The 16568-nt window shown below is 36.9% G+C and overlaps 1 protein-coding gene across 1 annotated transcript in view; it reads right to left on the reverse strand.

The window, feature by feature from the left end:
- LOC107295587 (tetratricopeptide repeat protein 7B-like) overlaps window positions 1-16022 on the reverse strand; it is a 79318-nt gene extending 63296 nt beyond the window's left edge. Inside the window, 5 exon segments of the mRNA XM_015824901.1 lie at window positions 2028-2111; window positions 7860-7997; window positions 11610-11673; window positions 14809-14981; window positions 15930-16022. Coding sequence (XP_015680387.1) covers window positions 2028-2111; window positions 7860-7997; window positions 11610-11673; window positions 14809-14981; window positions 15930-16022 — 552 coding nt within the window.
- Window positions 16023-16568: the final 546 nt, after the last annotated feature.

The following is a 16568-nucleotide window of genomic DNA, read 5'->3' on the forward strand; positions in this document are numbered from 1 at the left end:
GAAACTCCGTCTGGCTGAATGCTTCAGGCTTTTAGCCTGCTTAGAGCCCTGCCAATCAACCGGGGCGAGCGGAGAAAGAACTCCACAACCCCCAGTTCCCGTACACCGTAATGAGATCTACCAGGCTCTGGGAAGGCAGGGGCCCACAAATCAACAAACCCCCCTTCAATCCCCTATATGAGGGAAAACAAACGGGGGGGAAAGCAAATGAAAGGATAGGAGTAAACAATTGAGGAATAGTTAAATAAAACCTGAGTCTGGAGAGCAGAGAAACAACACGCCTTGTCTGGGTAAGACTAAGTCTGAACTGGGCATGTGCGGCCAGGCAGGAGGCGTGGCTATCGCAGACTTAGTCTTATTGGGTACAAGGGACTTCAGGAAACCCAATCAAGTGGATTATCCATCCCTCATGCTGGAGAACTGAAGGAATACTGGTAGGAGGAATTTAGAAATTTATAGAGATATGTCAAAGAGTAGAAATGAAATGAATGCTGTAAATGTTAGTGTTAATGAAAGCTGATGAAAAGCAAATTATAAATGATGTGAAAAGACTGAAACATTTTAAGGAAGCAATTGTAGATGGTATAATGCAAACATGTCAAACTCGCGACGTCATGTGACGTCACGCAACGTATTGGCGCTTTCTCTCCATTGCTGGCAATGGGGTGGGCACAGTTTCCTGATGATGCGTCCGGCCCACGGGCCGGCAGTTTGACACCCCTAGTGTAACGTGAGAACCAGTAAAGTACAGATGTGATTAATGTGAGCATAAGCATGAGGCCTGAATTTGTGTCTGATAATTGAAAATAAAAATTGTTCCCTTATACCAAGGAAAGGGATCAAGAGTTGCAAAATTATAGAGGAGAATGCATTTCATACGGTGTTTGACAAAATTCTAAATGAAAGGGCTTGAGATAACAATATACAAAATTTCTGATGTGCAGGGAAGCTTTTGGATAGGCAGGGCGAAGATTCTGGAAACGAGAAGTCATCCGGACTCTATGTATACTTATACTTTTCCTTATAATATAAGTAAATCTTTTTTCGAATACTATTGTTATTCAAACTTAATACGTGATAAAATGTGTTTATACTTCTAACGATAACTTACAATATTCTTGTCATACAGTATGTTATTTCGTACATATTTTTATTTATATTACAAATTCTTATGCCCCAGCATTGAGGAAGGCATAAGACAATGATGTCTGATACCTTCTTGATTTTTCATGCTGGATTAAGCTGACAACCCAAATGATCTGCAGTGAATGTTAAGAGTATATGATGCAATGATGAGTATAGATCTAAATACTATATACAGATCAAGAAGTTTGTTTCTGAGAAGAGAAATGGAATGAATGGTTGCAATTTATAAATACGTGGCAAAAAATTGCAGTGAGTGGTGTCTTGGTATATAGAATGTTTATTAAACATGGAGAAATGAATGGAGAATGTTTTACAATGGTCAGAAGTGCTTCACAGATTAAATGTAAAGATTTAAAGTATCCTTTCCGAGCCATTGGTCATAATTTGAGGACTATCTGTATGTAGAAGCAATGAAACACAATATAAAAGCCGTAGTGGCACAGTGGTTAGAATGCAGCACTGCAGGCTAACTCACTGGTCACTGCCAGGAGTTCAATTCTGAGCGGCTCAAGGTTGACTCAGCCTTCCATCCCTCCAAGGTTGGTAAAATGAGGACCCAGATTGTTGGGGGCAATATGCTGACTCTGTAAACCATTTAGAGAGGGCTGTAAAGCACTGTGAAGCGGTATATAAGTCTAAGTTGCTATTTCAAAGAAGGAGAAAAGGAAACCCAAAGAAATTTGTGTTATATCCACTTTTCTACTCTAACCAGTAGATGTTTACAGTTTGTTGGCTCAAAGGATAAACAGAGCTACAGCTGCCATTCTGTACACAGTTATGAAAATGAAAGCTTATATAACACAAAGAGTGTATGCAGGATTATAGCCTACTTTGTTGCCATTAGTAGCCAATAATAAAACAAAATTTGCAAAGAGACTTACTTTTCCAGCTGCCATTAAGGAAAGTGCAAATTGATACCAAAGATGGAATTCTTCAAAGGCAAATTTCATAGCCCGTTCCAAACACTGCAATAAAATTGAGAATACAGATGATTAATAGTATACATTATTTAAACTAACATTACTGATCTTTCTACACTGACTATATTAGCTGGTAATTTCACTTACTGGCAAATAAAACAATGCTTGCAAGGCACTGTACTTTTGTTACAGAATATAAATATCGTGCCAGGGTACATGACGCAAATGACTGAAGACTTTGTTGTTGTTGTATGCAAGTAAGAATGAAAGCCTGCATTATTTTATTATGAGTGTAATGCAAGCAGAACAGAAGAGCAGGGGTATACTATAAAACTTATCTTTTGTCTTTAGGAAGTTTGTTCAGCCTTTTGACAAACTCCATTTTCTCTGTCCCTGTCTTTCTCTCAATTCATAGAATACTATTTAAGTTACTTTATAGTGGAATTTCATGCTGAAATTAACAACAGGAAAGGAAGATTCTCAAAAAACTTTAGATTAAAATTTGAATTCCTTTTAGCTCAGCTTTAAATGTTCTAACTAACTAAACTTCTGAATCAACAGCGAACAGGGAGGCAATATATAAACCTATTCTATGGAACCCATAGACAGTTAACATAAAGGAAATATTCATGAAATACATATAAAAAAGAGAGTTTCAACACAAGTGTCAGGTCACAAAGGTGAGAAAGTGAGAAATGAGATCATCTTCTAAAGATATTTTTTGTACAAAACAAAGCAGGGAATGATAACAAACACAATGATTCCCTAACAAGCACCTTAAACATTTTGATTGGATGGCATTTTTAAATTCAATGTCAGTTGACTTCCCCAAATTCCTGATAAATGCATGTGCTAGTCCACATTTTGCAGCAACTATTTTATGGTAACATATTGTGAGCCACCCAGAGTTAGTTGGAGCCAGGCAGTGCCTAAATTTAATTAAATAAGCATCTAAATTCTATTTCTGTATTCAATTATCTGTCTTTCAGTAGGAAAGTAATTTACCATACAAATTCAATGGATTATTTTTAGAACTCATAGATAAATTAAATTTCATCATGCAGGAAATGAAGGAAAGAGAACTTGGAAGAGCAAGGAGGGTCTTTCAAAGAAAGAGAAGCCATGAAAAATAGAAAGAATAGGAAGCAGAGAAGCATGGCCCAGCTATCCAGGAAAAAAGTTATGAAGCAAAAATGACTACTACAGTTATATTTTTCATTTCCTTTTCAAAACTAATTCTGAGGAATATCCATAATGCTTACTTCCAGAGTAGGCACAGAATTTAGTTTCCAGTTGGTAGCAGTAAAAGCAACAAAGAATTGATAGTTCTTAAAGAGAAATATATTTACCACACAGAGGCCCCATTACCCTTTCTAAAGACTTCTGACTGAGAGCATATTTCTCACAGTCCACATTTAAAATATTATGAACTCATGTAAAATAAGAGCCCCATCTAGAATGGTTGGATTGGTGTATTTCAGAAGAAAAATGCTGGGAATACTGGAATATTCTGTGACCAGCACACAGAATTTCAGTGTCCACAGTATGCATATTGTGTACAGTATTACTATTTTATAAAATTTAAAATTTTACTTTTAAAATTATTTCTACATTTCTTAATACAATTGTGCAGTTACTAACTCTGAAATAAACCCCATTACATTCAGGATTTCCAGCTTTTATAAAACTGCTCTCACAGCAATATTTTTTTAAAAGATAAGAGTTTTTTATTAGGCAAACAGCACCAAGTTCTGCTTTTATCGTAAGAAAAACAAGAAAAAAACCCTTCCCCCTAAAGAACTGGCTCCAAGATTGCTTTGAATCAAAGGTACAAAAACAAGGACACAGCATAAATATTAGTTTGTGGATACCGTGGCTGTGAATCATAGTTTACCCAACAAACCCAGATTAAAGAATCCATTTTAGCTAGTACTTTACTATTATGCTTGACATTTTTTTTATCGTTGAATTCTACTTTTTGCTTACTCTAGTTAGGAACAGAAGGAATACAGCTCAGTCAATTTATAGGAAGAGACATTTTCATACTGGTCAGGTTGCTAATCAAAAAGTTGTGATTGTGTTATAGGTAATCCTCAACTTATGACCCGTTATTTAGTAACTGTTCAATGGTATGATGGAGGACTCCTCAAAAGCTATTTAAGACCTAGATCCAAAGTTACAATGTCCAGCCACCCCCAAGGTCACATGGCTGCATTTTGGGCACTTGGCAACCAGCCTTCATTTACAGCCCTTGGCAGTGTCCCGCAGTCATATGATCACAATTTACGAATTTTTTACGACTTTGGTTCCCAGGGGGGGGGAAAAACCCTATAGTGAATAATGGATTTGCTTAATAAGTGCAGTGTTTGCTTTATGACTGCTGCAAAACAGATTATAAAATCGGGTCTGGTCATATGATGACCCAATTAACAACAGTTACAATTTACAACCATAATTGCCAGACTCAATTACAGTTGTACATCAAAGTCTACCTGTATATCGTCTAAAAAATTCACAATTGCATCCACCTTTTAGTTTTCACATTGCATGTCAGTTTCAGCTTTTTACCACTTTTAACCAAAAAGATATAGTATGAATAGTACATAGCTATATAAGCAGAACTAATCTTCCAGCTTGTGATGGTGAAGAGAAACTTCAGTACATGTAGTCCTCGATTTATGAATACAATTGAGCCCAAAATTTCTTGCTAAATGAATTTTGTTCCATTTTACCTTTCCTGCACAGTTAAGTGAATCACAACAGTTGTTAAGTTAGTAATGTGGTTGTTAAGTGAATCTGGCTTCCCTACTGACTTTGTCAGAAGGTTGCAAAAGGTGATCACATGATACTGGAACACTGCAACCTTCATAAATACATGCCAGTTGCTAAGCATCTGAATTTTGATCACAAGACCATGGGGATGCTGCAACAGTCGTAAGTGTGAAAAGTGATCATGTCACTTTTTTCACTAAACGAATGGTTGTAAGTTGAGGACTACATGTACAGATATAACAGGGAATACTAGTATGCTTTGGAAATGGTGGGTTGGCCCTCTGGGATCCTTTGAGTAGAGATCCATAAACTCCTCACAATTCCTACTTTACCACCCCACATTCTGGGTGAAAGCCTATTTGATGCTGCATCAACCACTCTTCCCCAGATAATTCCCCCCCCCCCCCAAAATGAAGAAGTATTTAAGGGTATGTGCCCACATCCTATTTCAGATATTCTGATTTGGGAGTAAGTATAGTGGCAAAATTCTATCCCACTTTTCTTCCTTTCTTTAAATGAAGCCCATAAGTCATACCTGTGCTAAATTTAACATCCTTTGAGAATGAGAGTGATGATTCAGTAAGAAAGCAAATCTTTATTATGTACATCAACATTAAGAAATTAGATGACAATTCAAAGCTGAAAGGGAAAAAGGGAGAAATGTGGGGAAAATGAGACAACATTTATCTAAAGAGCTATATCTCATCTAGCAATACACTCACACACACACAAACACACACACACACAAACACACACAGAAAATGAGAGAATCTATTCCAAACAGTTTAGACTTGCAAATCAGATTTATGTTTTCCTTTAACTCTTTCATGTCTTTTGAGAAGAGATTTTATTGTATTCAATCATTCAAGCATGTTAATAAAAGCATGGTTTTATGATTTTTATGTTTTACTGTTGTCCTTGTGAGATTCCCAGTGTAATTGTAAAAAGTCTTTAAAATAAAATAAAATAAATAAAATACTACTTTTCCAGTAACAACCCTTTAGCTATTATATAAATTACATTCAATCCTTTGCATTCATATCATACTAAGTTCTATCAGATTATGTTTCTCTTATATCCATCAATATCAGTGAACATTCAGCTGAACAACAGATAACCTGTTAAATGGTATACTGAATGGATGATTTCTTTTTTTATTTATTATTCAACAGAAATATTGCTTAAGTCCAGAATGGGCACATTTAAAAATTTTGAAACTATGATATCAGCACCACACAAAAATCTATTTATCAAATTTCTATGGTTGCCCAGCTTATAAGAAGCAACTCTGGGCATCATACAGCAATCAAATAAAATAAAAATATAAAAAATCATAATAAAAGTTAAAATACTATTGAAAATTAAAATATCTACAAACTACATGGTGCAGAAAGAGTAACTGTGTCAGCCACGATAATGGAACCATCTTAGAATGATAACCAGTTTCCAGGGATACAAAACCTGATGACATAACCAGGTTTTCAGGGATTTCCGGAACATTAACTAAAATGGAGCTTACCTGACGTTGGGTAGGAAAATATTTCATAAGGTGGGTGCCATGACAGAGAAGGCCTACCTCCTGGGAGCCACCAAATGTAGGTCCCCAGCAGATGGTACCCACAACATGTCTTCTCTGCCAGGATGATATAATCAGAGAGAAGTGGTCCCTTAGATAACCTGGCTCTATGCCATAAAGGGCTTTAAAAGTTAAAACCAGCACTTTGAATTGGACCCAGAATCAAATTGGCAGCCAGCTGATAGAACAGAGATGTGACACATACTGTTTTGGGGGTACACCTAATTGCCCACACTGCTGCATTCTGCATTAGTTGAAGTTTCTGGATACTTTCAAGGGCAGTCCTATGTAGAGCGCATTACAGTAGTCCAATCTAGGGGTGACTATGTCATGAGTGACTATGAGCAAAGGCTCCAGACCTAGAAATGGGTAGGCAGAGTACAACACAGAGCTGTGCAAAGGTCCTTCTAGCCGTAACTACTACCTTTTTTTCAAGCAGGATCTGAAAGTCTAGGAGGACCCCCAGATTATGCACTAAGTCTGTCTGGGGTAGAGCAATCCTGTCCAGCACCAAAGATGGCATGGTCCTAGAACCAGTAATTCCCAACAGTCAAAGTCACTCAGTCTTGCCAAGGTTATGCTGAAGCCTGTTGTTCCTCATCCAGACCCTCACAGATACCAGGATAAGATATTCGTCACATCACTTAATTCACCAGGGTCAGAGATATATCCATTTAGCAAAGGATGAGCTCATCCAGCTGTTAAATAGGAAAAGAGAGAGCACTGAATCCTGCAGCATCCCACATAGTAGGGGCCAACCTCTCTTCCCCAATCACCACCAACTGGAATCAACACTGGAGAAAAGAGGTGAACATCCTCAATCCCATGAGTCAATCCAAAAGAATACCATTACTGATGGTCTTTAAAGCTGCCAAGAGATTAAGTAGGATAAGGTTGGATACACAATTCTCATCATGCCCACTACCATGGCTTCCATGGTGGGCCTGAGTCTGACCAAGTGAAATACCCATTTATTAGTAGACAAAGTAAAACGGTTGTTCTCCATCAGCCATTTTGGCTTTCCAAAATGTTCTCCACCAGCTCAATTTACTTTTGGGTTTTTCTAGATAGGGAGATACACATCAACACAAAGCCCTGGTTGGCATCTGTCCACCATATTATTTTTTTCAGCCTGTGAGAAGACCACAGCCACTACTATAGCTTATGCTAGAGATACGTGACTGGACAGTCACTTCTCTGAAAATGGTATAGGGTCTCCTGCTTGAGCAGGGGGTTGGACTAGAGGACCTTCAAGGTCCCTTCCAACTCTGTTCTGATTGATTGGTTCCTATACATGCTTTGAATTTTTTAAAAAAATATTTCAAAAGAATAAAATAAAAACAGAAGGTAAGGTACCTGACAGACATGAAGGAAGAGCTTCCAGTTATATGTGTATACAAGCCATGCAGCATGCATCAAGCTCCAGGCCTTATTTTATAACTTACCTCCGAGAGCATTTCATATTGACCTCGTCTTCCCAAGGCAATAGTAAGCAAATCGTACACTACAGATGCACTTTGCAAACTGATGATACGATCGTTTTTGTGTTCTGGTATTCTGCTCAATACAGCATCACGGTTAGCCTGAAAAACCATGTCAAATATAAGAAAAGATATGATCAGTATATAGGTGGTCCTTGTTTAATAACCACTCAATCAGCAGCTGTTCAAACTTACTATGGTGCTGATAGAATGGTAATTACAACTGAACATCATGTTTATAACACTGTAATATCCCACAGTCACATGACTGTGATTTGCAACCTTCTCTGCCAGCTTCCCACAAGCGAAGTCAAAAGGGAAGCTGACAGGAAGTCAGATATCCCAACCACACGAGGATCTTGCTTAATGACCTATGTGGTCCGTGCTTAACTACAGCAACTGGAACTGTTATTGGTAAGTGGCACAGTCATGTGGTTTTTCAACCTGTGATTGCATTGCTTCACAACATAATTGCCAATTAGTGTTGTTAAATGAGGTAACAACCTGCAATACCCCACTAAAGACTATAAAGGAAAAAGAACCATTATCTTCTTAGTACTGTCAGAAATTGGGTAGCTTATGCAGAAATGGAGACTCATTACTAATGACATTTCTTAAGAACTGCTGCATCATGCTTATTAATTTAAGTGAAAACTATCAAAAAATGGAAGGATGCTCAAAAGCATATTTTCCCAGTAAGAATCTTTAGTTATGTGTTTTATTATATTCTTATTCTGCACAATGATTCTGAATGAATTATAAATACCAAAAGAGAAACATGTAAGATAATAGAAGCAAAACAGTAATTTGCATGGGGAAAAATACGTACAGTTGAAGCTGTTATCTCAAGCTACCACGAGCATTTAACTACTCTTTAAACTAAGGTACAAAATATTTCTGGGAGCACTGAAGAAGATAATATGATCAGCAGACAAGTATTTTTAAGGACGGTATTCCATAAGAAGAGATTATTGCTAAATAGGTTCTTTCCAGATTTATTTATCAGGAGGATACTGGTTCAGTAGGTAAACAAATGCTCCAAGGAGGTATAAATAAGAAGAAAATTTCCTTAGTTCTGCTTACGCCTCTACAAGGACAATACCAACAATTTTAACTGGGCCCTAAAATCTAGGGGAAACCAGCCCAATTAGTATGACAATGTCACCATTTTGTGTATTAGTCAGTCCTCTGTCATTAATTTTATTTTATATTTTGGGCAAAGTTCAATTTCCACCGCCTCAAATCTTGATATCCTGCCTCACTGAAGTGCAGGGGAGGGGGGTGTTCTTGGGAGGAATGAATGAAGCAGACAGCCTTTTAATATGAGTTTATGTTCTAACCACTGATGGAGAAGAGAAAGTTGAGGAGTTTAATGGGCAAATTCGAACTTAAGTCAACACAACATGCAATTAAGATGTGCTGCTTGTTGTTGCAGACTGGAATGCCAACTTTAGAAATACTATGGAGGAAAATGTGGTTGGTCTTTATAACCTAAGAAACAGAAGAACAACTTATCAATTTCTGTCTATCTTCATAATTTACATTCTCTCTGAAGAAATAAATTGACCTTTATATAAATGGGCATCACTAAATGGAGCCCCACAGAAATCAAATCGACTATATTATTGGTACAAGAAAGTGAACAAGCTCACTTATGACAGTAAAGATAAAGTTATCATGTGCAAATTCCAAATCAAGAAGCCAACAAATCAAAGATGTTAAGGATTAATGTGGAAATAGATTGCCAAAGACTAAGAAATGGAAGAAAGCAAACTGGACATCAGAACAAACAGTGGAAATTGCCAAGAAGACAACCAAAGACAAGAAAGACAAAGTTCTTGGGAAGGAACTTAACAAAGAATTTCTGAGAATTATTAAAAGAAAGAAGATGCAGAATTATGGTATCAGTAAAGGCATTGAAGATGGAAAGAAACATAGAAAAACAAGGAAAATCTTCCAAAAGATCTCTAAACTCAGCAGGCAATTCCAACATCAAACTGCTATGCTAAAAATCACCAATGGTCAAATAGTAAGAAGATCAAGGAAAATTAAACAAAGAAGGAAGGAATATACTGAATCTTGTACAGTGAAGATGTCAACTGATTTATCAATGTCTGGCATTCCAACGATTTCTTCAACACTATCTTTAACACTACCTTCAAACAACAAAAATGACAACTCTATAAATGGACATTCCCAAATGAAGTACCTAGAAATCAAACTGACTATATTATTGCTAAAGGATCAAACAGCTCAGTTTTAATATCAAAAACATGGGTGACGACGACTGTGGAACAGGACACTGGAACGCAAATTTCAGTTCCAATTGCTGTTGAATGTCAACAATTACCTATATTTAAGCCTGGTACTCATAATTCATAATTACAATCAATCTGTCTTAGCAGTTGCTATGCCACTGTAGGAAATGTCTGAAAGTGGAGGAAGCAATGTCATTTTCAAATCTTCCTTGACAAAACAGATCAATTTTCTGATTCCACTTATGCTCTGGTCTACGTTTGCTTTGTATTCAATTCTGACTTTCTTGAGTTAGCACCAAAAGGCTGGTCTTTTTCTTACCCAACCCTACTGTCTCCTTATAACAAGACCACAGAGAGATAAAAAAAAAAAGATTCCTACATCACTGGCTTTTCTCCTAGTCCAATTCCATTTTGGAGCAGATAAGATTACCAGGTTTGACAACCAAACTACTTCTGATAATTTAACATGCCAGGAATGATTTGCCACTGAGACCAAAGACCCGAATATAGGCAGAGATAAAAAAAATCAGTATACCTATCATATGAGAGAGAAGGGAAAAGATTCGGGAAATATTTTTGCAAAAACCTGCTGCAAAAAAAAGGTAAAACCTTAGAATAATCCATGGAGAATATTCTGACAAGAATAATAGTTTAAGTCTTGAAAAAAGAAGTTACATTTACCTAGTTCTTTGTAGGTTATAGCATTTATTCTATAAGCCAAAGCTAGTCGAGTTGTTACAGATAGTCCACAACTTACAACTGGTCACTTAGCAAACATCTGAAGTTAGGATGGACCTCCCTGGGTTTACCTGCGACACTGGTTTGAAGTCTGGATGGCCAGGTCTCTTCCTTGTGGTGACATGACTACATTTTGGGTGCTGAGCAACTGCTCATGTGACTGTGTTTTAAAATGTTTTTGCCAAAAACTGGAATCTATTTTTGGTTTTCAGCAAAACCAATCCATAGTTGATCATTGGTTTGCTTAATGACTGCAGCGTTTGCTTAACAACCATCACAATAAAGGTCATAAAATTGGGTCAATCACATGGTTGACTCTTTTTTATGACTGTCACAACTTATGACCATGATAGACAGGCTCCATTAAAGTCATAAATTGAGGATTATATGTATAGGTATGGAAGGTGCAAGTGGTACAGATAATTGGTTAAGATCACACGTATGCCTACAAGTACATTTATACACACATATATATCCACACATGCATAAATACTAAAAGAAATGCAGAGACAGCACATGGAATAAGTGAACCCAGAAGGGATTGTAAGTTGTTTTCTTGCTTCGAATCCAAATACTGCACACATGACAGCCTACCTATGCAGACAACACACATAACTTTTGCTCTTGTTACAGCAAGTTATAGTTTGTGAACTATCAAACAGTAAAATGCAAAAGAAATAATATAAACGGTGCTCATTTATAAAGAAATATGACTCACCATGGATTCACTGATTAATAGCAGCAACAAAGCTTCTTCCGTGTTCTCTTGAGGACAAAAAATGCTGTTAAAAATTGAGCATTCATTGTATTACAGTCAACCAAAATTCATTTACATGTAATAGTTAACAGTTGAGTCACATCTGCATATTCATGATGATCCAACTTGATATTTTGTTTTTTGTAAAAGCAACTCAAATTATGGAAATGAAGCTATTTTTGAAACAGGTGTTTCAAAGTGTAACAATTTCAAACAGCTCAAACAAATATGCTATTTTGGCAACTAAAACTATAACTACTCCTATTTAAAATGCTAATGTCACTGCCTTCATATTTTCATAATATTTAAATATTCATAAATAGAGCTACTCAGTGGACTGAAGAGTATTTTTTAAATAAATTTCTTTATTTTAATCAGAACATCTTTAATTTTTTTTGTTTTTAACCTTCTTAAACAACATTAAACCTGACCAAATTATAATTAACCACTCTACATTTTTAACATTATTTATAATATTTGAAACTCAAGACCATTCAATATGGACCTTTCATTCAATATGAAACTCAAGACTATTCAATATAGAATGTGGGAGGCAGGCATCAGTCCATGATGTCCTCTGACAATGGATATATTTTCAAGAAATATCTATAAAGAAATCAAGGAGCTCTGAACTGATTATATAGTGTCCATCGTATTAAGTGATCAGAGAAAACCTGACAAAATCTCAGCTCCTTAATAGCAATCTATCAGCTCTGCAGGACAGACCAGGTTAGGAAAAAGACTTCGTAAGACTACTGAAATTGAGGGCTGAGGGAAAATGACTGGCCTTTGACTGCTGTTAAATTTGAACCTAGATATCTCCAGTCCTAGCTGAACATTTTAACCACTGGCTATGGTACCTTAATCAGTTCTCCATACTGGCAACACTTTCCACATGAATATTTTAGAGAATGCATAATTCAGAATATTAAGACATTTGAGAAAAGAGTTTATTTACCTCATGAAAACATAAGGAAGTGAGTAACAAGCATACTGAAATAAAATCTGATAATCTGTAGCAAAAGCTTAGAATTTTTCCTAATAAACATTTGCATTTTAAATCCTGCATTCAACCTGATTTGCTTTATACTTAAGAGATGAACAAAATATTTAAGCTTTGAATTCTAATTCTATTTAAAATTCAAAACCATTGTTTTAAGTTCACAATAAACAGTTTTGAACTTGTAAGCTGGTTGTATTTGCTGCTTCGTATAACTTACAAATAAATACAGGTAATCTCCGAGTTACGAGTGTTCACTTAACGCTCGTTCAAAGTTACATGATGAACACCCCCTAGTGCTTATGAGCAAATCCCGAAATTACTAATGTTGCCGCACCACGATAGTCATTCACCCTTATGAGTGACTGCAGTGGCACTGCAACATTCACTCTGGTTATTCCCTCCCTCCCCACCCCCGCCTGGGTCTCTTTAGGCACTAGGCGTTCAATACTCACCCTGCAAAGATCGAGATGCTTCACTTTCTTGGTTGCTCCAGGCCTTCATTGTGTTAGCAGAGAACAGAAGCCTAAAGTAACGCAAGATCACACAAGATCAGTGCGGTGAGATCTCACACTACTGATTTCGTGTGATCTCATGGTACTTTAGGCCTCTTTTCTCTGCAACAGAGAACAGAACTGAAGCTGGGGGATGCTTCCACGTGCCTCCGGAGGCTGGATCTGGGCTCTGGAGGCCTTTTCCAGGCTGCTGCCACCCGATCTAAGGCCGGGGGACACTTCCGCGGCCCACCAGATGCCTGATCCAAGCATTGGAGGCCTTTTCCAGGCTGCCGCCGCCCAGATCTGAGGCTAGGGGACACTTCCATGCCCCCATGCGGCCCAATCTGGGCTAAGGAGGCCTTTTCCAGGCCGCTGCTACCCAGATCTGAAGCTGGGGGATGCTTACATAGCCCTCCGGTGGCCCATTTCCAGGCAGCAGCGGCTTGGAAAAGGCTTCCGGTGCCCGGATCAGGCTGCGGGAGAGCTGCAGCGTCCCCCGGCCTCAGATCCGGGTGGCAGTGGCCTGGAAAAGGCCTCTGATGTCCAGATTAGGCATCCAGTGGGCTGCAGAAGCATCCCCCAGCCTCAGGTTCAGGCGGCAGTGACCTAAAAAAGGCCTCCAGAGCCAAGATCAGGCCGTGGGGGGCCGTGGAAGCATTCCCCGGCCTCAGATCCAGACGGCAGCAGGAATCACGGCAGAGAGGAGACGGTTCTTTTCAAGTTGAGTACAGAGCGGCAGGAAGGGCAGGGGAAGCATGAGGTATCTTAGTGGGTCGGGGAGGCCTTGGGGGCCTGTTCCATCACTAGGGCCTCCATGGCCTTCTCTACCCTGAGATACCTCATGTTCACTTAACGAGCCGCGTGCGTCTTAACGAGCAAGGGAGTCATCTTGTTTGAGGTACGACATTCACGCTGTGAGTTTTCAAGTTACGAGTGAAATGGCCAGGCTCCACTACAGTCGTAACTCAAGGGCTACCTGTATTCAGACATCCAGCCATACACAGTTCCTGCAATAGCTCTGTTAAAATTCTTTAATATTCACCGTGGCTAGGATAAAGGCAACCCTCAGCAACTTCACATATCATCAATATGTTTTAATCTTCCAGAAAAAAAGGAAAAGACCATTATAGTTATTATATTATATTATAGTTATTATATTATTATTTATTATTGCCTGTTCACCGCCCTGAGTCCCGTAAGGGAGATAGGGCGGTATATAAATTTAAATTATAATAATAATAATAATAATAATAATAATAATAATAATAATAATAATAATAATAATAATAATAATAATAATAGTGAAAGGCTTTAAAAACTGCACTGCTGACCCAAACAGAATGGCAATTGAAAATTATCACTAATAAATATGCTTTGTTAAGTAGCCAAATGAGTTTTAATGTTAATTTCCACCATAGGAAGCATACTTTAAGAATAGATGCATCTGTTCTTGTCCATTCACATTTCATTTTTTTACCTAAAAAGATTTTAATTCTGTTTTCCATTTCTACTTTTCTCCACAGTAACTTATCCTGTGCCCGCCGTGGAAGTGAAAAAGTGCACACGCAGTAATACGGTTAAGGGACTGTGCCCATATATTGTATTAATCTTATTTAAATAGCACAAATCGTATCAACTTATTATATTCCTTTTAAAAACATACTTTTCTCCTGAATACACTCGTGGTCTTCTGCTAAGAGCATAACTTTTAGTGTTTGTAGCTTTCCAGAGTGGATCATTTAAAGGGGACTGTTGAGGAGGGTCATCCAGAGGGTGCCAATAACTCTGTTCACACATGCCTCGTAGCAAAATTTCAGCTAACTGCCTTGCTATTGTCTGTTAGGAAGTAAAAAGAAATGCCCATCACCAGTGTTTAGAATGAACAAAAGTAGGATGCAGAACTTGTGTATAACAGGAAACAACTTACTGCCTATTGGATATAATTTTATTCAATAAGCAATAGTATACAAATAGGGTGAATATAGAATATAATGTCCAGAATAAAATACAGCCTAAAGAACAAACTCACCAATGCAACCGTTAAAAGTTTCAAAGAGCAATTAATTATATCGTATGCACAAGTAACTCATTCTTCAATTTCTTATTTTTATGCAGCCAAAAAATTACCATCTATATATTAGAGAATATCAATAAGCTTGCGGAAAACTATTAAGTTTGCAGAATTTTTTTTAAAGAAGTTAGCCAAGTTAGTGAAGGGGACCAAAAAGAGATCTGAATTTAAAAAAAAAAAACTGGGGAGAAAGAGAAGTAATTTGAAATCAAGTATTTTATATTACAATGGTTCTAATCTTCATCAAAATTCGAACACCTTTTTTATATCAGGCCATACCATGTTTACTACATAGGAGAAGGGATTGGTTTGTCTTCTAAAAAATATAACTTCATATACTTGGCTTGTTTAATGAATTAGAATTAGTTTTCAAAGTATGAGTACATAAATGATAACAAAGGGAAGCCGATCAGGAACTATTTTCCACTGGCTCTAAAGCTAGAACCAGAACCACTTTATATGCTTATAAAAATTTAGGGGTCCAACAGATACTGATCCAACTTTACCAAATATGTTTATTTTATTTTATTGCATAACTTTATATTACTACTTATTGTAATTAATACAATAATTATGCTAAAATATTTTAATACTCCAATTATATCAATAATCACTGCATTAAAATGAACGGTTACACATAAATCTATGCATTCTTATTCTTAATTGAATTTTACTGTATTCAGGCACTAATTTACCACAGCTATAAAACTTACCATGCGTAGATTCTGTGTAGTTCTTGTTTCAACAGCTCTTAGAATCTCTCTAAATCTACCAACTCCTCTTGTCAAATTCCTGTATATGTACATAGAATTATAATATATATAATAATAATAAATACAAAATTATTCCCAGCAAATATTTAAACACTGCATCCTTTCTTAACTGCATCCTTTCATAACTACAGTATGAAGTTGAACTTCATTTAAAATATTTCACACCTTATCCTCTTTTATAAGAATGAAACAACTTCAAATCTGTAATATGGATTGGACCCAGGATAAAATTCCATTCATAGCATCATGCAAATGTAAGATAATTGAAAATTATCCTCTCTCCTAAAAAAAAAAGGGGGGGGGAGAAAGAGGAAGTAAGGGATTTTTTTAAACAAAAAAACAATCATGAAGTTAAATGTCATAAAATGCAGTAAAGTAAAAACTGGAAGGTGCAATCCATGAATTTATATTTGTAATGAAATGTTTTTTATAAATTCAACAGTAGAGGTAAAGAGGATGAGCAGAAGGACTTAAACCATTTAATTAAGTTTATTTTAGCGAGAAATAATTTTTTGCTATTCCTTCCTCTAAAGATAATAATATCGATAGTAGAGGAATCAAATGAGCTTAAGAAATGTA

This window comes from Protobothrops mucrosquamatus, unplaced genomic scaffold, assembly GCF_001527695.2.
Source record: "Protobothrops mucrosquamatus isolate PMUCROS unplaced genomic scaffold, P.Mucros_1.0 scaffold2409, whole genome shotgun sequence".
In the NCBI taxonomy this organism is placed as follows: domain Eukaryota; kingdom Metazoa; phylum Chordata; class Lepidosauria; order Squamata; family Viperidae; genus Protobothrops; species Protobothrops mucrosquamatus.